At 42.6% G+C, this 22,565-nt stretch overlaps 1 protein-coding gene and 1 long non-coding RNA gene across 2 annotated transcripts; both read right to left on the bottom strand.

Annotated features, from left to right (window-relative positions):
• Positions 1 to 6,349: 6,349 nt before the first annotated feature.
• LOC122460199 lies at positions 6,350 to 8,179 on the bottom strand. Its single transcript, XR_006281333.1, has 2 exons — positions 8,028 to 8,179; positions 6,350 to 7,239 (listed from the first exon to the last, which is right to left on the bottom strand). It is a non-coding gene; the product is annotated as an uncharacterized LOC122460199 (long non-coding RNA).
• A 3,846-nt stretch (positions 8,180 to 12,025) lies between these two features.
• On the bottom strand, positions 12,026 to 22,565 carry ATP5F1A (ATP synthase F1 subunit alpha). The gene is made up of 12 exons (XM_038403020.2): positions 22,291 to 22,565; positions 20,887 to 20,965; positions 19,262 to 19,431; positions 17,185 to 17,358; positions 16,928 to 17,094; positions 16,602 to 16,750; positions 14,793 to 14,944; positions 14,432 to 14,656; positions 14,200 to 14,307; positions 13,345 to 13,489; positions 12,822 to 12,972; positions 12,026 to 12,240 (listed from the first exon to the last, which is right to left on the bottom strand). Exons 1-12 carry the CDS (start codon positions 22,348 to 22,350, stop codon positions 12,159 to 12,161), a joined length of 1,662 nt encoding a protein of 553 aa, XP_038258948.1. The 5' UTR covers positions 22,351 to 22,565; the 3' UTR covers positions 12,026 to 12,158.

The following is a 22,565-nucleotide window of genomic DNA, read 5'->3' on the forward strand; positions in this document are numbered from 1 at the left end:
CTCAAAGCACTTTACAATCTTTAATGAATTTATCTTTAGAACATCCCCGGGAGGCAAGTAAGTATTACTGTCCCCATGGAACTGAGGAACAGAGAGATTAAGTGATTTGCCCCAAGGGCATACAAGGAGTCTGTAGCAGAGCAGGGAACTGAACCCAGGTCATTGGCTAGTGCCCAAACCACTGGGCCATGTGGTCTGTGTTGATGGGGAGGATTACTACTGTAATAGTGTATTTTCTGGTCACCCTTCCTGTACATTGCCACACTGTTAAGTACGTGCAGTTTCAAGCAAAAATTGCTTATCCTCCATTAGGCTCTGATCCAACCACCATTAAAATCAATGGCATTGGAGCAGAACCAGCATGTGAGGGAAATATGAAGAATCCTCTGAAGGGTGTAGCTGTGGGTATGTACCCTCCTGCTAGTGGGACCTAGATCAGGCTATTAATATGGAACAGTTAATACAATATTCTCTGTTAAGGAGGCAGAGTAGTACTATAGATAGGAAATCAGGACTCCTGGGTTCTATTCCTACCTCTAGTAGGGTGACCAGATAGCAAGTGTGAAAAATCGGGACACATCTTTTGGGGGGGGAGGGAGCGGAGGATGAGTATAATTACATATATAAGACAAAGCCCCCAATATCAAGAAGTCTGGTCACCCTATCTCTAGGCTACCATTGGCTTACTGTTTCACCTTGGACAAGTCACTTAACCTTAGCTGACCTACCTATCAGATGAGTATAGAAATACTTTGATAGCTTCCGAGAGCTTTAATCAATGTGTCTAAGGTGCATTGAGATTCTTGGTCAAAATATCCAAGGGAGAGTCTTGCAAAATTAGGAGCATTTTGGGGGACTTCGCCTTGCTCTGAAGCAAAAGCAATGGCTACTGCTGGAGACTAGCTGGGCCATTGGTCTGACCTCAGGTGGCAATTCGTAACTACTGACCTGGCTGCATCTGCACAGTCAAAATTCACACCTGCAATCCTCCAATGGTGCAGCTCTACTAGTGGTCACACTGGGAGAAGCTGTAGTCCAGATAGAGCACATGTGTTTTTAACATTGGGTTATCTCACCCTACTTTGACTTCACTATGAAGCTTCCACCATTGCTACCATGGGTGGGGAAATACACATCCTCTTTTTCATCATGCAGGATAGGCCTCTTTAGCATTTCTGCTCAGTTTCCCCCCTTGACATTACTTCTTGTTTCAGCTATATCCACCTGCCAGGAAAATGGCCCTTGAATGTTTACTGTTAAACAGAGCCAAGATTGTGCATTGCTTCTGCGTGGAAACTGACTGCACAGCTCATGGTCCCTTTTGAGCCATCTGAAAGGAGTGTCACTGAACAGAAATGTGCTAATGGGGGGTGCAGAAAAAATAATCGGTCAAGAGTCATTCATACCAACATGGACTGGAACTTCACTGCTTTTCCCCCTTTCTGTTGTCACGCTTCCCAAAACACCTGCCTATCTTCATTTACCAGTTACTCTCTGCACCTTCAGAACCCTGCCGGTATCCAGCCTGGTAAGCAATCCCCACAAAGTGCTTCGCGGATGGAACGGCTTGAAATTTTGCATGACCCTTTTTTTTTTAATTAAAAAACAGTTCTTTTTTAATCAAAATATTTGCAAAAAATAGCACTGACATTTTTGTTTGGAATTTTTAAAAATCTTTTTGAAATCTTTTTTTATCAAAATAGTTTGTTTACCAAAACCCCTGGTTTTTCTGGTAAACAAAAACGTTTCAGAATGGTAATTGAATTATTTAGAATGCCAATAATGCTTTCAACAGAATTTTTGAAAAAAGAAATGTGAGTTGGGGGGAGAGAAATCTCACAAAAAACTAGCCCTTTTCAATCCCTGTGAAACAAAAAATAACGTCTAGTTAAAAAATGGTCACAAACTTTTTTTATTTTATTTTAATTTTTAAATCAGCTCTGCTCACCGGAGACTTGTCTTGCCTTATTGACAATGTAAGTCTTTCAGGGCAGAAAATAAGTCATATCCATTGTGTGACACTCTGTATCTCGGGGGAACACCTTGCACCCCCATGTTCATCCTTATAATATGATTGTGTGGTATCCAATGCAAAATTTGTCATGTCTGGTGTCTTCAGAAGGCTCATGATGCACTGAGCATTGTTGTTACAGAAATGTTATAGGTTGTAATTTCATGTATATAGTTATGAGGCTGAAAATGTGTCCTCATGGCTTAAAATAAGCCTAGGCAAAACTCTCCAGGAACAGAGGGGCAATTCACACATCATCAGCACATGTATGGGACAAGCTCAGCCCAGCCTCACAGGAACAAAGGACACTGGCCTAGGCAGCAGAAAAGGATCTGTTGGACTCTCGAATGAATCACCCCCCTTCCTTTGGTCACTCAGGGACTATGATGAGGTAATGCTCACCTGACCCTGAAGGGGGCAGAGGGGAAAAGCCAAGAGGGAAGAAAGAACATGATAAAAGGGAGAGACATTTGCCATGCTCTTCCTCTCTCTTCCACCTCCATCTACAGACATCACCACCAAGCGACTGAAGCACTGCTCAAAGGGGAGAGCCTGGCTGAAGGGCAACCTGTCAGCCTGTGGTGAGAAGCATCTAAGTTTGTAAGGGCACTGAAAGTGTTAAGATCAGCTTAGAATGTGTTTTGTTTGATCAAATCCGACTTGTTGTTCTTTGACTTATAATCATTTAAAATCTACCTTTTGTAGTTAATAAATCTGTTTGTTTATTCTACCTGAAGCAGTGCATTTGGTTTGAAGCATGTCAGAGACTCCCCTTGGGATAAAAAGCCTGGTGAATATCAATTTCTTTGTTAAATTGATGAACTCATATAAGCTTGCATCCAGCGGGCATAACTGGACACTGCCAGACGGACGTTCCTAGGGTTGTGTCTGGGACCGGAGATATTGGCTAGTGTCATTTGGTTGCACAATCCAAGGAGCAGCTTACATGCCAGAGGATGTGCGTGAACAGCCCAGGAGTGGGGGTTCTCACAGCAGAGCAGGGTAAAGCTGATTCCCAGAGTCAAGGATTGGCGTGACCTAGCAGATCACCGGTCCAGATAACACCAGAGGGGAACGTCACACATTGGTAATAGCAGAAGTAAATATTTATAGAACAATAGTGCCTGAATCCCCCAACAGACAATCCTTGCCTTGAAATTCATCTAGCTGTCACAGTGCACTAAACCTAAGAATTATTGTCCAGAAATTAATGCTAGTGAGTGGGCAAGTTAAAGTAAAAGCAAGCTTGGGAATAGATGAATGAAAATGAAGAAATGCTATGAAAATGAGATGTTCAATATAATAGGACAAACTCATTTTAGAAGCCTTTTAATCCTTTTTAAAAGATCACCTCTTTTTTAATCCCTGCAGCAATATACTGACCTCAAAAACAAACAACAAACCCTGACATTTCAGCTGAATGTGAGGTTTCAGTCCAGCCGGGCAACAAAAAAGTTAACTAGGACAGGTGGCCTGCGGATTCCAAAACAGAACATTCATGCTGCCAACCTGAAACCAGTCTGGGCTGATCAAAAGACAAAGTGAGGTCACGGGCATGCCTTCCCCATTGGGAGATTCAAGTCACTGTAACAGCTAGTGCATATGAAGCAAGCTCAGTCCGGTCTTTTCCTAGTTTTGCAATTATGATTCTTAGCTATTGCAAACTTCCACTTTTCATATTTTTAAAGATTCACTGTCCTTTTTTCTTTTCTGTGCTTTGTTTCCCCAGATCTCTCAGTCCTGAAATAGTGTTATGTTTCTAATTATTATAATCAGTATTGTTTATTGCAAGAAACTCTTATCTGGTCAGCTGAACCCAGGATGGGGAGCTGAGAACTGCTCCAGCTCTGACACTGATTATCTCTGTGGCTTTATGCAAGTCTCTTAACCACTATGTGCTCATTTTCCTGAGCTATAAAACAAGCTATTGCACAGGAGAGTGTATTTGTTAATGCTTCTAAAATAATTGTTAAATAAAATTAAAGTAAATTGAAGATCTGTGTGGGGAATTTTTATCAATAACATACAGTCAATCTTGAAATACCTCCACTCCATTACCATTCACTATTTTCACTGATTTTAAAAAAATCTGTGAAATTTACAGAAGTTATTTAGGTGCAGGCACTTGCATCCATCACTCAGCATGGAAACTAGTATCTGAGAATCAAGTTAAAATAAAAAAAAAAACCCTCTTCAACAAAAAACATGACTGTGAAATCCTGGCTCTCTTGAAGTCAATTAATTTTGCCATTGACTTCTGTGGGGTACAGTTTCTCCTGCTCACTATAATTGTGTGCTAATTTCATCACTCAGCCACTTCCATTATATCATTCCCAACTATTTAGGCCCCAGGAAGCTGCAGTAGGGGAGTGATGACTGTTGACTTAGTGACTTCTATGCGGATCTCTTCAGGCACAAGAATCTGCTCACAAAGATGAGAATGCAAGCTCCCGGCCATAGATTGTAAACACTTTGGGGAAGCGGCCTTGTTTGTATATTGGTCTGTAAAGTTTCTAGTACATTTTGGGTGCTTATAACTAATTAATTGGAAAGGGGTGGAACACACCAGACACATTAGAAAATGCCAGGTTTCAGAGTAGCAGCCGTGTTAGTCTGTATTCGCAAAAAGAAAAGGAGTACTTGTGGCACCTTAGAGACTAACGAATTTATTTGAGCATAAGCTTTCGTGAGCTACAACTCACTTTATCGGATGCATTTTTACATGCATCCGATGAAGTGAGCTGTAGCTCACGAAAGCTTATGCTCAAATAAATTTGTTAGTCTCTAAGGTGCCACAAGTACTCCTTTTCTTTTTAGAAAATGCCTGGCATACAATTATTTTCTTCATGAGCATAACCAGTATATTCTTAATAGAGGTGGTATCTTGAGGGGGGTTATTTATTCACATAAGAAACCAGTTTAAACGATAAGATAAAATAATGTGGATGTTGCCATGTTCCACCCCAGAGGTGGCTGCATTTCCATTGTGAGTAAAGTGACCTCTCTGTATACTTTTATACCTAAAAGGGGCATTGTGAGGCTTGATTAGTGTTTGTGAAGTGCTGAGAGAGCCTCAGATGAACAACTCCACAGAAGTGGAGACCACTGATTGATTATTAGTGGGCAAGGAAATACAACATATAGCGAATCTATACTGACACTCAGGTTTTTTCCCTTCCCAAGGTATATTTAGGTCAGGTTGAGAATGTTGTTCAGCTCTCTCTTTTGTGAGGTGCACTGAATATACGACAATAAAATAATCAGCTCTGTTAAGACTCCCCGAAGATGCCTATGGTGGTTCAGAACTGACTTTCAGTTTCAAAAGCTGCCCTTAATACACATAGCATCAGGGCCCCCCTGCAGATACTCGTGCACAGCGCCTCCATGTGAAGCCCATGGAAGTTGTCAACCTGCATTGCCTGCCAGTTGCTGAGTGCTCTCCTTCCCTACCTCTGCTGTTCTCTGGAAATAGCAGCTCTGAAGAGAGTGAACGAAGTGATGTGTGTGTCTATGTTTAAATTTGTAAAGATCCACTTCGGGGTGAAAGTCACAACATAAATGGAATAACTGTATGCCGCACTCAAAAAAAAAACTATTTAAATGCTATCCAACCCCAATTTGAAACCATTGTCCTTTCTGGTCAGCATGCTCTAAAGCAGCCTGAATTTCTGACCCAATGTGGTTCTTGCTAATTAGCATGACATTTCAGGTTGCTAGTTTAACTGAGAAAATGTAGGTCATCCAATCAAAAACTCCATTTGGCATGTTCCAAAGCATTAGCTAAGATCTAATCCTCTCTTCCTCCTCTTTCACACACAACTAAAAAGATGCCAACAGACTTGGGTTCTGTTTCTACAAGCCAGGATGCAGACGAGAGCCAAAGGCTGCTTCTCAGAGCACATGACGTCTTGTAGAGATACAGGGCGAGGGTCATGAAGGAAATACTGACTGGGTGTCATGGCCATGAATGGAATGCACATGTCCTGCCTTTGCAGAGTGGATGAACTTTATGACCTGCTGGGTCTTTTCCATCTCTGTCTCCTCTGGATCTTGTGTCTATGATGTGTCACTTTTGCTCATTCCTCTCTATAGTGTTGACTGTGCTGAGATCTCCACTTCTTCTCCAATAAATTTCCAGTCATTCTTTCAATCCCTAACCTTGAGAGAGGACACGAATGCCTCAGCATTGGGGGAATTGATAACCATAGGTACCTGGGTTTCCAGTATGGTCCAAGGGCAGTTCCATATGGAGAAACTGAGGAAAGCAAAGCTTCTTTTAAGATACAGAGCTTTGAATTGCCATGCAATCCTTTTTTAGGACACTAACTCCAGAAAGAGCACAGTTAACTAGGTTTAATAAAAATAGCAGATGTAGAGCATGCCATTCACAGCTGAGAATCACTTCACCCACTAGTGAGATGCAGCCACCTCTCAAGTGGAACATGACAGCTGTTTACCCACAGCACACAGTCAAGGACAGAAACTGAAGATCACAACTGCCCTTTGGAACGGCAGGGGAATTTCAGCAGGCGGAATGAAATTAGCCAAACTGAACAAGCTTGTAGGCAGTGATGGGTAAGGTGTGCTCTGTTGTGCAACTACAGTAAGTTTGAGGACTAATTCACCTGTCATCAGCAACTATATGAAATTCTAGCTGCGTATTTCAGAAATCAGTTCTCCCCTACAAGGAAGGGAGAAGGCACATGATGCTTGGTTGGTCATCAGTGAATCAAAGCCATTATCAAATTTTCATGAGGTTAGAGTCATTGCATTGTGTTCAGCTGATCTATTCCTGCCAGTTCCTCTTGTCCCTGTCACTTGAACTCGGCCGTGATGTGCTGCCAATACTTTAACAAGGGGCTCATAAAAATATGTCAACCAAGTCTGAGATAAACCCCCGTGGGACAATGAATGCATGTTCACACAGAGGAGGGCTGAAGGCCTATTTATCTTCCCCTTTACTGAAACAAAGCTGCTCAATTGTAACCAAGATGACACCATTGAGCAAACAGTGCATTTGCTGAGGACATTTATACTTTGTTCTTGAGAACTGTGCTGAAAACAGGAGTTTGTAATGGAAATGGCTTTGCAACCTTATTGACAGCAGTTACTACCCCTTTCAGAGTGGTAGTTGGACAGCGTCCAAGGTCTTACACAGCTGGGGAGGGTCTGGCAGTCTTCTCTAGGGCACTTCTAGATTTCACCACATTGCAGGAATCTTGAGTCCACTGCAGAGATAAAAAACAGTTTGCTCTTCAGCAGTATTTGATTTCCAGGGTTGAATCTTGTTTAATACTTGTACAGGGCTTCATGGATAACCTCTCAGAAGTGTTCCTTATTTTTTGTGGTCTGCTAGCACCCCTTTTGCAATAGGTGCTCAAGATTATATACCAGTATCCAGAGAGAGCATGAACACCCTATGAATCAAAGCTGTCACCACATTGTGTTCTAACAGTTTATCCAGGTAAAGTACTCCATGATAACAGCATTGTTAATCATCTAGCACCATCCTGTGGTCAAAGCATGTCACTTCACTTTCCAGCTAACCTTTCGGAAGTCCTAACTTACATTTTTTGTATGTCTCTTAGTACCTACTTTATATGGGGTGTTCTCCATCATCACGAGGAAACAGAATTTACACTTGTCCAGAGGCATACCAATGGTAGACATTAGAATTTAAGAGGCTGTCGAACTCTTACCTTAGCCCCCAATCTTACTATACACCAGACCAGTGGTTCTCAACCCACAGCCCAATCAGCACACAGCTGCAGCCCATGTAACGTCCTCAAGGCCATACAAGTAGTGTGTGTGTGTATATATATATGTGTGTGGATGCAGCCCATGTAACAGAGAGCTGCATATGTGGCCCACAATAGTAAATAGGTTGAGAACCAGTGCACCAGACTGTATATACAATATGCACACAGCTCAACATACCCCAATGCTCCTAATGAAAAAACGTCAATAAATCCTGTCACAACTACAGACCCTACAGTTACAAAAATATTATACTTACTTGCTCTGCATCTAGTCCCTGTAGAATGTGGAAACTGAAAAGTCTGGCAGTCTGAGAACAGATCTGGGAGCTAGGAACACCCTAACCCTAGCACTTGGGCAAATCTGTTCAATTAAAATGAGCCTCAGACACTTCAGTATAAAAGGGGATTATTACCTACTTGTCTTTCAGGAATATCATATTGATTAATGTTTGTGAAACACTCTGAAGACAAGTGCTACATATGGCAGATATTGACACTTGCTGCGTAGCGAGGACCTATGGAATATTCAGTGCCAATGCATTTTCCTGCAATGGACTAAACATGCATATTGTGCTAACATACAATATAGTCCATTTTCGCTGTCAACTATGGAATCCTAGTAGTTTGTGTTACTACTTCACCACCCTAAATAGTCATCTTCCCACTTGTGAGATCTTTCAGCTGTGAATCCCAGCATGCTTAGATAGTGGAGTATTGCTCCACACAGAACTTTGACAATGAATCAGCACCAGTGGTGCTATTTTAGCCCTGCAAAAGGATGAAGCAGCTGAATATTATGGAGCAAATTCTTGAGAATATTGGACCCAGCAGACCCCGAGGAACTTCAGAGCTCAGTGCTTTTAAATTTTTTTTTTTTTTTTTTTTTGGTAAATAAAGATAGCTATTTCATTCATGCACATGCTGAAGTCTGTAGTTTTATCTTAACTGTAATAGGGTTCTTTTGTCGGATGATTTATTTCAACACCACAAATTAAATTCCTAAATAAATAAATACCTCTCAAAATCAGGTAAGTTATATTTTTCCCAGAGTTTGAAGAATATGGACTAAGATAGTACTGATAGCTGACCCATACATTTTTATCACAGGCAAGGAAAGCACAGTATATCTGAAAGTTACATATTGATAAGCTGGTTTGAGAGCATTGTTCATTATATCCATCCTATTATAAACAGGTGGTAATTTTATGTAATGATTTTATGGATAGAGTATTGCTTCCTAAGTTCCCACTAACCTGTGTGGCCAGGCAGCCACTCAACAGGCTATCAAGTGCCTTGCACTTCAGGTGTCCCTCTCCCCTCTGCCAGGCTGCTCCTGCCCTCAGCCTTGGGAGCCTCTGGCCAGCTGCTCCCCGGAGCCTCCTGCTTGCTGTACAGAGCGGGTGGGAGGGAATGGAGAAGGGGGCACTGATTTCAGGGTGTCCCCCTCCCTCCACCGCTCTACCCCATCTCCACAGAGCAGGAGAGGGGGACAGGACAGGACTCAGGAGGGAGGGAGCTTGCTGACAGCTGCTACATCTAAACAAGCAGGCTACCGACTGCTAAGTGCAGATCTCCTTAAAAGGGCAGCATGCAGCAGTCTCAGCCACACATTGTCTTTCACGCTCACCTCCCAACACAAGTTCATATTATTGTTGTTACTTGACACTTTTCAACATACGTTTAGTTTTTTTGACAGGTTTCGGAGTAGCAGCTACAAGTACTCCTTTAGTTTTTTGACTGGTCTATGCCTTTCATAATTTTTATTTCTCTTAGGCTTAAATTTAATTCTGAATAGTGAGTTCTAAAATGCCTAACCTGTCCTGGCTGAAGTAATTATCCCGATGGTAACTTTATTATAAATATATACATTATATAGGGTTTTTTGTTTCTACTGGTGGTGCACATCCACACATTACCTCAAGACAGCGCACATAAAATTCATTCCACAGATGGATGGGAAAAAAAAAAAAAGAGGACACCGATTGCTTCTACTGCAATTTGCTCCACAATCAATCACATATTAGCGAGAGTTGGACTGCTGTTACTTAGCAACTTTACATAACATATTTAAGTTACACTAAGCACCTCCAGAAGCAGGTGTACACACAAGCAGATAAGGTGGTTATTGTAAATTCCACTAGATGTCTGCATATTTATCTGCCTATTTAGGCACTTAAAATACCACTGTAAAATTAAAGCTGAAGGCTGCTCAGTGATCCAGAACCAATGCCTGGAGAAAAGCATTGAGGGTTATTTACTCAAATATTTTGAAATAAATTTACTAAAATATTTGATAAGTGGTGTAATTTATAGGGTGGTGTTTGACAAATAAAATGTGCAGAATTTTTAATTTTTTGGTGCAGAATTCCCCCAGGGAGTACCAGGGTACTGGGTGGCACAATATAGGTTCAAGCAGGTCAGTGCAGGGTCTGGGAACAGTGGAGATCTGGATGCACAGGAGCTTCGGGCGGTGGGGAGGGAGGGACGGCACACAAGTAATAGGGAGAAGGATGCAGGGGAAATGGGACTCCACAGCAAAGTCCAGGTAAAGGTAACTAGGGCTCAATGTGCATGTGGTGGGGGGGTAGGTCAGATGGGAGCCTGGGGGCTGGGAGAGGGGGACTTGGGATGGGGGGGTTTGAGTGCAGCTGGGTAGGCCCTGGATGCATAGGGGTTGGGCAGATATGGGGAACAGCTCCCTATAGTGACCCTGCTCCTTGTGGCTGAGGAGCAATGAGGCAAGTGGGGGGGGAGTCCACTGAGCTGCTGCCCATCTGTCCTAACCCCTGTGTACCTAGACCTCCCCAACCCAACCCAAACCTCTCTGTGGAGCCTCAGACCCCATCAGGCCCCCACCCCACAATGCAGAGCTTCCTGCAGCCAGGGGAGTTTCTATGGGGGGGTGATCTGACCCAGATACTCCATGCAGGGGAGGAATTCCCCCACCCCCTCCCAGCCAGGACTAACTGCCCTGGGCAGCCAGGGCATTGCCACACCAAACTTGACTTACCCACGCTGCCAGGGTGGTGGGTGAACAAGCACTGGGGCAGATTCTCTTAGCTTCCCCACCAAAACCATTTTTGGCTGGAAAGCAAATAACCTGTGGGAGGACGTTTCTTCATTGTGCACAGAACTCCAAGTGTATATAGTGCAACAAGACAGGTATAGCAGCCTTAAGAACATATCGGTGATTACTGTTTGCTTCCACAGCTTGCTGTTAGTTTTCACATGATTCAAACAGCAACTCTTAGAAAAGTGGGATATACAGATTTGAAAGCTGCAACAGGCTACTGGCACATGCTGTGTGGATTGTACCTCAAGCAGTAGAAACTGCTAGTGCCAGAGCTGAAAGCAACTAAGAATGAAATAGCAAGTTTACAGTAAACTCAGTTCCCTTAAGAGACAGTGAAAATTACTAAATAGCCCCCTGCTCTCACCAAATAGCTAGTTCCCCCTCCGCAACTGAAATTAGTGTTATGGGGGCAAGGAGTACCTGGGCCTTTCATATGCATGAGTTTTAGAATGGTCCTTTACCCCTCTTGAGTTTTCTACCTTAGGGAATTGAACATATTCAGAAACCCTTTGTTCTAAGAAGTGTCCCAAAAAGTGTTAGGTAGGGATGTGGATAGAAATCTCAGCCTCAATTCAAGTTCATGACTTGCTACAAACTCCATTTATACAAGCTCTTGGTTACTAGGGGGAAGAAGGGAGGATTGTAAAGTGGGATTGTGATCAGGAGACAGCCCCATACTCAAGATTCCTAGACAGTCTTAACTCAATGCACGCTTCACCAGGTTCCAAATACATGCATTGAGCAGATATTTTATGCTGCAGGGCCAGTACAGCTATAGGAGAATGTGATTTAAGTGATTTATTGTACTGGTTATTATGATCTGGGCACCTGCTACCAGCCCACCATGTATCTGAGCTGTTCATTTCAGCTACAGAATCTATTCCTATTGATAAGTGAGCCAGAAAGGACCCAGACTTTAGCTTTTAAGACTTTAGAGTCTCAATGCCATCCCTGGACAAATACTTTTACATTAAGCAAAATTTGATTTGAGTAGTGTGACAAAGTTTGAGCCTTGTATTTTCCACACGCTTTCCAAAATTATAAACAGCACTTCAATGAGTTGGGAAAGTTTCAGGGAGTTTATCAGTTAAAATTTTAAATTTGTGTTGTTTTTGTAGTTTATGTATACACACCTAGAATACCTGGAAAGAAAGGTGTCAGTTTATACTGAATGTCCAGAGCTTTTTTTTACATGGGATCTTTTATTCTCAATGAGATATCTGTACAGTCAAGTCACACAAACGTCTGAAGAATGGAGTTAGAGCCCTAGAATTATCAGTGACAAACGGTGTGGCATGTTAGAACAGTTAAGCATTTATGCTTCAAATGTAGCCAGGAAGTTTGTGACTACATCTTTCAGCTTGGCATCTGTTTGTTCAGAGATCTTCCCATCAGTCCTGTTAGAGAAAAAGACAGGCACAAATTACACTTCAGACCCAATAATAGATCATTCCCTAACCTATCCCCCTTGACAAAAAACCCCACCACCAATGTTGTCTAGAATCTTGCTATCTATTAAGTGGGAAGTCTTTGGCAGGCTAGCAAGTGAGTGAACAGGAATGCAAGGGTAATGCATCAAGTTGTACTTTAGAGTGTATGGCTAAAGTTAATATACTATTTTGTGGAAACATCAGTAAGACTTCAGTTGTGGTGAGAAGGAAAGTACACTTCCGGCACAAAGTTCAGTAGCTAGGTTAAACGAGGTTCCAAGTGTTGCCAGTGACCTTCACTTCAAGATAATCCAATATGCTTCAGGTAAGTTTGAGAGACCAGGTCATGTGCCCTCCATTGCTATCCTTCAATTAGAGAAGGAAGGAAGGAATACGTTTTAACAGTAACTACTTACACAATTTAAACATCCAATTTCAATGCTCAAGACTTCACTGTTACATACCAATAAGAATCTTAGTCTGTGTTTGGAGTATTTATGCATACATCACCTTTAAAATAAAAGTGGGAACACTGAAGAGACACATACCTGATTGTGGCTAAAAGGGTCTGTTGCTGGCTCAGAACGTGGGCTAGGAAAGCACTCTCAAATTTGGTGATTTTGCTGGGCTCCAGTTTGTCCAAGTAACCTCTTACACCAGCATAGATGACCGCAACCTGTTCCTCAATAGCCATGGGGGCTGCACAGAAGAGGGTAAAGCGTTAGCCAACCTGTATTTCTGGCCTCAGAACATAGCTCAGAGTTGTGCAGGAGTCCCTGGAAAGCTCACTGTATATGTGTCAAGATGATTCAAAAATAATGAAGACTGCATTCTGCACACAACTTGTTCACAACTACTCAGCTTTATGTTATTGTAGCTGTACTAACAGAAGTTGACCTGATGATCAGCAGTCAGAAAGTTCTAGTGGCCTAGCAACACCATATCAGAACCAGAAATCACCCAAAAGGACTGAAGTGTTTCCCATTGGCTGCAGCCAGTCTGACCTTGCTATGGACCCAGACTTGTTTCTTCCCCAGCTAGTTAAGTGCTGGATAAAAAGACAGAACTCACAATACTGTCCTTGTTTGAGAAGCTCAGTCAGACGCACACCACGATTCAGCAGCTGTTGAGTAGCAGCATCCAGATCAGATCCAAATTGAGCAAAAGCAGCTACTTCACGATACTGAGCCAATTCTAGCTTCATGGTACCGGCCACCTAAAATACAAGAAAGATCATTGGGTTTGGTTTTATTCTCTATTTTGGAAGTGGCTAAAATCCTCGAACTTATTTTCCTTAGAAAGCTATCAGAGCAACATGGGTTCATTTCAGGTCCATATGATGAGTATTAAATTCACTTTTAAGCATAAAAGAGCACCACAATGGTGCAAGGACGAGAAGGAAAAAAAAAAAAAAAATCAGATTGTCAAGAACAGAGAGAAGGCAAGCAGAAGTTCAGGTAGTGGAGCTGTGTTGCATCCTGAACTAAACTTGTAAGTGGAGAACAATTTTGCAATTTATATTAAAGCTAAAGTTTGTTTGATCAAAATATGAAGGTGATAAACACTGATTACCACAAGTCTGATCAGAAATACCTTCAGGTTTGGAATCAGAGACAATAGTTTGATACTTCTGTTTGATTTCATCATGTCTAAATTGGGGGGGGGGAGGATTTCTATAACTCCACCAATATTTACAAAAACAGAATGCGGAGGCTGGTTTCTTGTAGTCAGTCTTTGGGAGTTTACAGTTATTTAAAACTGGCTTTATGTAAATAACAGTGATGTCAGTTTAAGTGTGCAGTTACTTTGTGTGTTACGATCTTAAACACTAGCAAAAGGAAGTGAAAATGAGTATAGGACAGACCTAGAGGTCCTTGTTTTTAAGCAGCAAGTGTTCTGATAATGTTTAAGTTATTTTATGCTCACCTGCTTCATGGCTCTGGTCTGGGCAGCAGAACCCACACGGGAAACAGACAGCCCGACATTGATGGCTGGACGGATGCCTTTGTAGAACAGTTCAGTTTCCAAGAAGATCTGAAAAGAGATTTCTGGAGTTTCTACCTAGATACTAACAGACTTACTATTAAAGTGCATAGCTGATTACTTATCAGGTCACTCAATTACACCAGCACACAAGGAATAGATTCTTAAATCCTACCTGTCCATCAGTGATGGAGATTACATTAGTTGGAATGTAGGCTGACACATCACCAGCCTGAGTCTCAATGACAGGAAGGGCAGTCAGGGAGCCACCTCCAAAGGAGTCATTCATTTTGGCTGCTCTCTCCAAGAGACGAGAGTGTAGGTAAAACACATCACCAGGGTAGGCCTCACGACCAGGTGGACGTCTCAGCAGCAGAGACATCTGACGGTAGGCAACAGCCTGTATAAAAAGAAAAAGGCTTTAGAAAAAGTAGCAAATTTCTGACGACAAGTCTAAATCATACGTCTATTTAAATTCCAGTGTTAAGTTTCCAAAGCTATGTCAGTTTCTTGAAACAAGGAATATTTCATTTTACCTGTTTGGATAAGTCATCATAAATGATCAGAGCATGTTTTCCATTATCTCGGAAATACTCCCCCATGGAGCAACCAGAATAAGGAGCCAGATACTGAAGAGGAGCAGCATCTGATGCTGTTGCAGAAACCACGATAGTGTACTTCATAGCATCTGAAAAGAGTTTGAGACAGTTATTGATAAGTGTTATTTTGTTTAAAAACCTCTTTAGACTTTCTCTTAGATTACATACCCCTGTTAGACATAAAAATGGACGTCCGAGGTCATATTACTAGACCAGTAATTGTTTGGCAAATACAAGGACAACTCAGTTACTGACTCCCCAGTTAGGGAATTTGCTGCAGAAAAATTTCTATCAGGATAGATTTCTTTAAGAACCGCATCTGATAAACGTTTACATGTACTGTAAGATTTAGTCAAATTGCCAATCTCAAATTAAGATGCATAGAAGAGTAAGCAAAACAATCTTTGGCTTACATCTTGTAAAAATACCAAACATTTTTCCCCTGGATAGGGGAAAATAAAATCTCATAGAAACCTGTTATAATAGCTATGAAATCTTGTCACTAATTCAGTCACTGCTTTGGTCTCCCTCTAACGAGATAGATTTATAGTTTAAATTGAAATGAAGCTGCTGCTATAGTATTACATTATCTGCTTAAGTATGCATAAGCTTAAGGGCTCCTTCAGGTGACTCCCAGGCAACAATTTCTCAGCTTCTGCAAAGTTATATCACTGCCCTTTGCTCCATGGGATTACAGCACATTAGAGTGATAACGTAGCACAGCAGAGTTCAATCTTTTCCCCCCTGCCAGAAGTTGACACCACTTGCCCATGAAGCAAAACAGTACACCTCCATGATCAGCGTTGGGTATTTTCAAATAGCAGTGAAAGACTATTGAATTCAAAATAGAGGTAAGCAAAGGAGAACCTTCTTTTTGACCTAGAGCAGTGGTTCTCAAAGCCGGTCCGCCGCTTGTTCAGGGAAAGCCACTGGTGAGCTGGACCGGTTTGTTTACTGCTGCGTCTGAAGGCTCAGCCGATTGCAGCGCACACTGGCCACGGTTCACCGCTCCAGGCCAATGGGGGCTGCAGGAAGGGCGGCCAGCACGTCCTTTGGCCTGCGCTGCTTCCTGCAGCCCCCATTGGCCTGGAGCGGTGAACTGCGGCCAGCAGGCACCGTGATCAGCCAAACCTGCGGAAGCAGCAGGTAAACAAACCTGTCTGGCCTGCCGCGGCTTTCGCTGAACAAGCAGCGGACCAGCTTTGAGAACCACCAACCTACAACATTTGTAGTTACTAACCATGAGACTACAACTAAGGTCTTTCCTTCAGCCTCACCCCTCTTAAAATGCCCTATTTTGTGCGAACTCATCTACACATGAAGTATAGACACAGGTTATTTGACATTCATCTATCTATTTAAGAAGTGTGTACAATGCACAGCATTTGTCAGGTAGTTACCAGCCTACTGCCAAAGAGAAGGGCTGGCTAGACATTAAAATCAATAGCGTAGTTCTACTCTGAAAAGCCACCCAGACAGGAGCACTTGCAAATTGGAAGTTACTGAGGCAAGCATGGAAAGAACAGAATGTGCTTTTTCTGCCAACTGAAAGTACTGCAAAACACAATTTGGGATTTGAAATCAAGCTGGTTCTTTTCTTGTGCATCAGAGATTCAACAGACAGTTTGCTCTTGGGGAGATTTGTGCACTCCCATGACATTTAACATTTGCGTTAATCAAGTTATTAGTGTAAAAGCTGTACTGGAAAGAATTTAAAGAATTCTAGTGTTTTCTCCAACTCTTTACCTGCATCAGTAAGCCTCTTCACCAGCTGAGCAACAGTAGATCTCTTCTGACCAATTGCGACATATATACAGTACAGTTTCTTTTTCTCATCAGTTCCATCATTAAATCGTTTCTGGTTGATGATTGTGTCAATAGCAATTGAAGTTTTGCTGCAAAGTAGTAGAAAGTGAGAACTCAGATGGGCTAATTTGTCCAAGTTACTTTGTTTTCTTCCCTCCAAATGTACAGATTAGCTTTGTATAGTCACCCCTTTACTTCCATAAAGGAACAGCTCCTTAGCAGCTTAGACATTAGACAGTAAGCTTCAGAAGACACAGATTGCTTACCCAGTCTGTCTGTCACCAATGATCAATTCACGCTGGCCACGGCCAATGGGTACTAAACTATCCACAGCCTTGATGCCAGTTTGCATGGGCTCACGCACAGAGATCCTGGGAATGATCCCAGGAGCCTTTAGACCAACTCTCCTACGTATCTTCGAACCAAGTGGACCCTTGAAAGCAAAGAAAGATTTTGTAGCTATTCACAAAGCATTTGTCACTGTATAATCTAAGATACAGCAAAATTTGTTTGCCATATTTACCTTTCCATCAATGGCATTACCCAGCGCATCTACGACACGGCCCAAGAGCTCATCACCAACTGGAACATCCACAATGGCACCAGTCCTCTTCACAACGTCCCCTTCCTTAATCAGTCTGTCATTACCAAACACGACAACACCAACATTGTCCGGTTCCAAGTTCAGGGACATACCCTAAAACAGAGGTGATGCCATTATGGAACAACATGATGCAGCCAGGAATTCAGTCAATATCTGGTTAAACTGTTGCAAGAACTAAGAATTACAAAAAATGAAGGTATTCTGAATGATAACAGGCTTAAACACATTTGAGTTTTCCATAGATAAAGTTGCCACAACAGGTAGACTGAGGATGTGCATCTATAGTCAAGCTGGTTCTAGAAGGAAAGGGACCTCTAAAGGCATGTTTTAAATTAATGACAAGACACTATGACAATGCAAAGTTAGGCATATTGGAAAACCACAACTATACATATAAAATTATGGGGTCTAAGTTAGCTCTTACCACAGAGGAAAAATCTTAGAGTCATCGTGGATAGTTCTCTGAAAACATTTGATCAATGTGCAGCAGCAGTCAAAGCTAAATGTTAGGAACCATTAGGAAAGGGATAAGGACTAAGACAGAAAATATAATGCTATTACATAAATCCATTCTTGTCACTGGACCTCTAAAAAGATATTAGATTTGGAAAAGATACAGAGAAGGGCAACAAAATTAGAATACAGGACAACTCCTATAAAAGAGGAAAGATTAAAGAGAATGGGACAGTTCAGCTTAGAAAAGGGCAACTAAGGCAGGATATGATAGAAGTCTATGAAATCATGGATGCGTGGAGAAAGTGTTATTTACCCCTTCACAACACAAAAACCAAAAAAGTCACCTCATGAAATAGGCAGCAGGTTAAGAAAAAAACAAGGTGCTTCTTCACACAACCCACAGTCAACCTGGGAGCTCCTTGTGGGGGATATTGTAAAGGCCAAAAGTACAAGTGGGTTAAAAAAAAAAAATTAGATAAGTTCATGGAGGATAGGTCCATAATGGTTATTAGCCAAGATGGTCAGGGATGCAACCCCATGCTCTGACTGCTTCTAAACCTCCAATTGCCAAAATCTTGGACTTGACAAAAGGGGATGCATCACTGGAGCACTGGTCTGACCCAGCATGACCATTCTTATGATCTTAAGACAAGCAATTCTGGCTTAAGAATAGCAAAAAAAGTGACAGTCTCTGAGAAAAGACCGTACTAATAAATAATTTCCCTCAAGGTAAATATTTCAGCACTATGACAACTGAAACATCAGTTCAAAGGGCTAAACAATGCCCCCTTTAAAAAGTTTTAGAGCACATACACTTCCCAGGAAAAGTGTTTTCCAAGTCATCTTTAAATTAAAGCTCCTTCACTGTACTAGTTTTGGCAATCTAATGTCTAGTTAGATTAAAAACCATCTCACTTCCTGAAACAGAGTAGCCATAGATTTCTAGTATCAAGTTCAAGCCCCCTCCCATTATTTTGGAGACAAGTCATATGGAAAACAAAAGTCACTCTTAAGTTACTAACCAAGCATTCACAGGTGTTGTGAGGATTAAAACAAATATGTTCATCTCACTACTTTGTTCATAATGGAATGCCGACTCCTGAATAAGGAATCCAGCTAATTACTGTGCACTGTAATTAGACGTGTTAAAGTTCCTTCACTGAACTAAAAAACATTCCCTGATACTAGGGAAGCCCTCCTTGTGAGGGTCTGAAGTTCACCTGTTCTGTTTAGTTTCTATCTTAAGACTTACCGGATAAGTGAAAATGCGAAGAAATAAAACAGCAAGACCGTGATACATCGGAGGGAAACTAAATACCAACACTCTAAAACCATGACATTATTGTTCAGATTCCAATTTAAACTCTGGTCTCCGCAACAAATGTTACTCGAAGTATTCCCTGCACTCCCATATGAAGCAGAGGATAAGTGCTTCAGCACATAGTATGCTATCAAGTAAAATCTCAGAAGTTCCAATGACACTTTTAGCATCACGAGGAACACTCAGACTGAAACAAAGTTTTAGATGTATCAAGTTTACCTTCAGTCCAGAAGAGAACTCCACCATTTCTTCTGCTTGAACATTCCTTAGGCCATATACACGGGCAATACCATCACCAATGGATAGCACACGCCCAGTCTCTTCCAGCTCAACAGAGGTGTCAGCTCCCAGAATACGTTCCTCAAGAATAGAGGATACCTCAGCAGTGCCTGGTAATAACGAATAATTTTAAACTAGAACAGTATCTTGTTGAAACAGTTGTATGAATTTAGGAGTGTTAATTCAAGAAATTACAAGTTAAACCTGGCACAACGCAAGATCTTAGGCACAACTGTTCTTTAGAACTACAGCTTGCTGGGGAGAACAGCCAATGGTAGCCCTATCTGCTCCCATATCTAAATTGGAATTTGCTGTCACCATAACAGCACAGTGCCTCTGTCAGGCAGCATGATGAATTCATGAGTGATGCTGGCTGAAATGTATTAAGATGCGACCACTTAATTCTCTAAAAAGAATGAAAGCATTAGATTTGGACTTCCTGAGGGGTTAGAAGCTGGTTGGGAGCACCTGGGCTAATCCAGTTGCAGGATCCAAGCCTAGTTCCACTGTGGCTAGACTACTATAGCATTCACCTGGACTGGGTAAATATTAAAATTCTATAAATGCAAAAACAAGGTTTTCCAAAAAAGCCCAGAGAAGTGTTCCCATAAAAAGCAGATAGTTTAAGTGAACATTCCCCTAAAATTCACAACTCAGACTGTAGTAGTGTGTTGCATTAGCATATGGAAGTACAACTGAAGAAACTGAACAGTTTATTTTCATTATTGCAAAGCAAGGGGAAAAAAAAACTAAAACAGACTAGATCAGGTGTGTGCAAACTACAGCCCACAGGACTGTCCTGTCTGGCCCCTGAGCTCCTGGCCCACAAGACTAGCCCCCGCTGCCCCTCCCTCCCCCACAGCACTACACAGGAAGTGCTCTGGGAGGTCAGGGGACAAGGTGGGGGGGACCTTGTACCAACAGAGTAGACAAACTAGGCCCACGGCGTTAAGACATTTTATAAAAAAAATACGTCATTCATCCTGAAAGGTATTAAACCACTTGACTAGCGGTCTACAGCAGCACTGAAAAACATAGCCAAATAGAGAAAGCATACTGGTGGAGGGACAGGAAAACTATGACCAAGGACACAGGGTCAAACCCAAACACTTGAGAAAGCCATGAGTTTAGCACTAATACTGAACCAAGAGGAACCTGGGGTTTAAGACTTTAAAACTCTTCTGCATGGTACTCCCTTTCTCTCTTTTAGAAACGCTAAATTCAAACTTTAGTTCCAGGTAGTCTAAGTAAACTAGAGCTGATGCTTAAGACTACTATGCCATTCTCTCTAGTTTGCGCGTATCATTGACAACTGACCAAGTCATTCAAACAAAATAACTAAGGAACAGCTTAATATCTATGAAACTTCTAAAAGATGGTTTGATATAAATAAATCTCCACAAAACAAGGAGCTGAGAGACACTGTTATAAACTGAAACGTAGAACTCACATCGCAAGGTCATCTTTCTATCTGCTGTGAATACTGCCATTTGGTTAGCAAATTTGAACCTGTACATTTGCATGAACAGCATGTATCTTATGTTAAGAAGTTTCATTGGACTCACCAACTTTTTGAAGACTAGTTTTGGAGGCATGGATGTTCCTTGTAGCAACAAATGTTGCACCCAGGGCATTTCTGGAAACCTAACAACAAAAAGCATTTTGTTTAAAGAGTCAGTAATTTCTTTTGGGTTTCTGGTGACTATGTAAAAACATGCAAGAGAAACAATGTTTTAAAGGACACCACCACCTTGAAAGCCATCTGCATGTACAAAAATTTCCAGACAGAAACCCAATACCTAATGCCTCAAATTCATAAGTTTCATAAACCCAATTCCCTAATGCCACCAATTTTTGCTTCTTGGGGATACCCCATGCAGAACCCCACTGACTTCCACAGAAGGCCTCCTACACAGTTTGAAGGATCAGGCCCAAGATTAGTATAATTAAACGTAGCTAGTAAAGAGTTCCTAATTTTTAGTTTACTTAATGCCTCTTCCATTCAGATTCTATGCTGTCCTCATCGCTGTAGTGCATGAGCATCTTCCAGAACTGCTTTAAGCAAAGTTTCAGAGTAGCAGCCATGTTAGTCTGTATTCGCAAAAAGAAAAGGAGGACTTGTGGCACCTTAGAGACTAACAAATTTATTAGAGCATAAGCTTTCGTGAGCTACAGCTACAGATGCATCCGATGAAGTGAGCTGTAGCTCACGAAAGCTTATGCTCTAATAAATTTGTTAGTCTCTAAGGTGCCACAAGTCCTCCTTTTCTTTTTGCTTTAAGCAAGGTGATCACCCACGGCACTTTGAGTTTAATGACTTTCTTCTTTGCTATAATGGGTTTTAAGCCACAAGACAGTTTGATTTTTTATTTTTTTTTTTAATTAAGGATTTTAAAAAGAGCAGCATCAGGAACTGCGATTTTTTTTTTTTAAAACCGTAATCCATTTAAGCACAGCGTGTCCTCCTGAAGTTCTCACCCTCACACGGGAGATCAATTAACATGGGGTTTGGGTAAAAGACGACAACAAAAAAGCTGGTGCTACAAAGGCAGACTGCACCAGACAGAAAGCAGCACTACGGCTTCCCGAAGGCTTGTCTAAGCCACAGGGTTAGCCCAAGCAAATGCCGGGCCGCTAAGACTGGGAAGCCCCCACCACCGCTCCTCACTCACCTTCGCCAGGGTCACGGCCTGGGGCCGAGTCGCCTCAGAGATCCCTGCACCCCCCCCCGGGACCCCAAGACGCCTGCTCCGGGCTGGGAGGGGGCCAGGGCTACCCCAACCCGGAGCTCAGGCCCGCGCTTGCCCTCCCAGACCCCCCGCGCGTCTCCTCCCGCCCTAGGGACCCGGGCCGGGCCCCGCGCAGCACCCAGCCGGAGGTGGGGTCCGGCTCCGGGCGGGCCCCTCTCAATGTCACCCCAAGCCCGGACTCCAAGATGGCGGCAGCGGCGGGCGCCGCCGCGGTCTCACCAGGCCGGCCTGGCGGGGCAGCGAGCGGGCGAGGGCGGCAGCCACGCGGGCCGAGAGCATCTTGCTGGGCTGAGGGGCGAGCGGGGAGCGTCTTCCTGCTGCTGCTGCTGCTGCCGCCGGCGCCGCCGCCTTGCACACTCCGCACAAAATGGCCGCTTCGGCTCCGCCCCTTCTGCGGGAAGGCCACGCCCCTCACCCCGCCGCGACGCAGGCCCTGACCCGGAAGCGGTTCTTGCAGCCCCGCCCCGCCGAGTGGGCTCATACAGCTTTTATTT

Source organism: Dermochelys coriacea, chromosome 5 (genome assembly GCF_009764565.3).
Source record: "Dermochelys coriacea isolate rDerCor1 chromosome 5, rDerCor1.pri.v4, whole genome shotgun sequence".
NCBI classification, from domain to species: Eukaryota; Metazoa; Chordata; order Testudines; family Dermochelyidae; genus Dermochelys; species Dermochelys coriacea.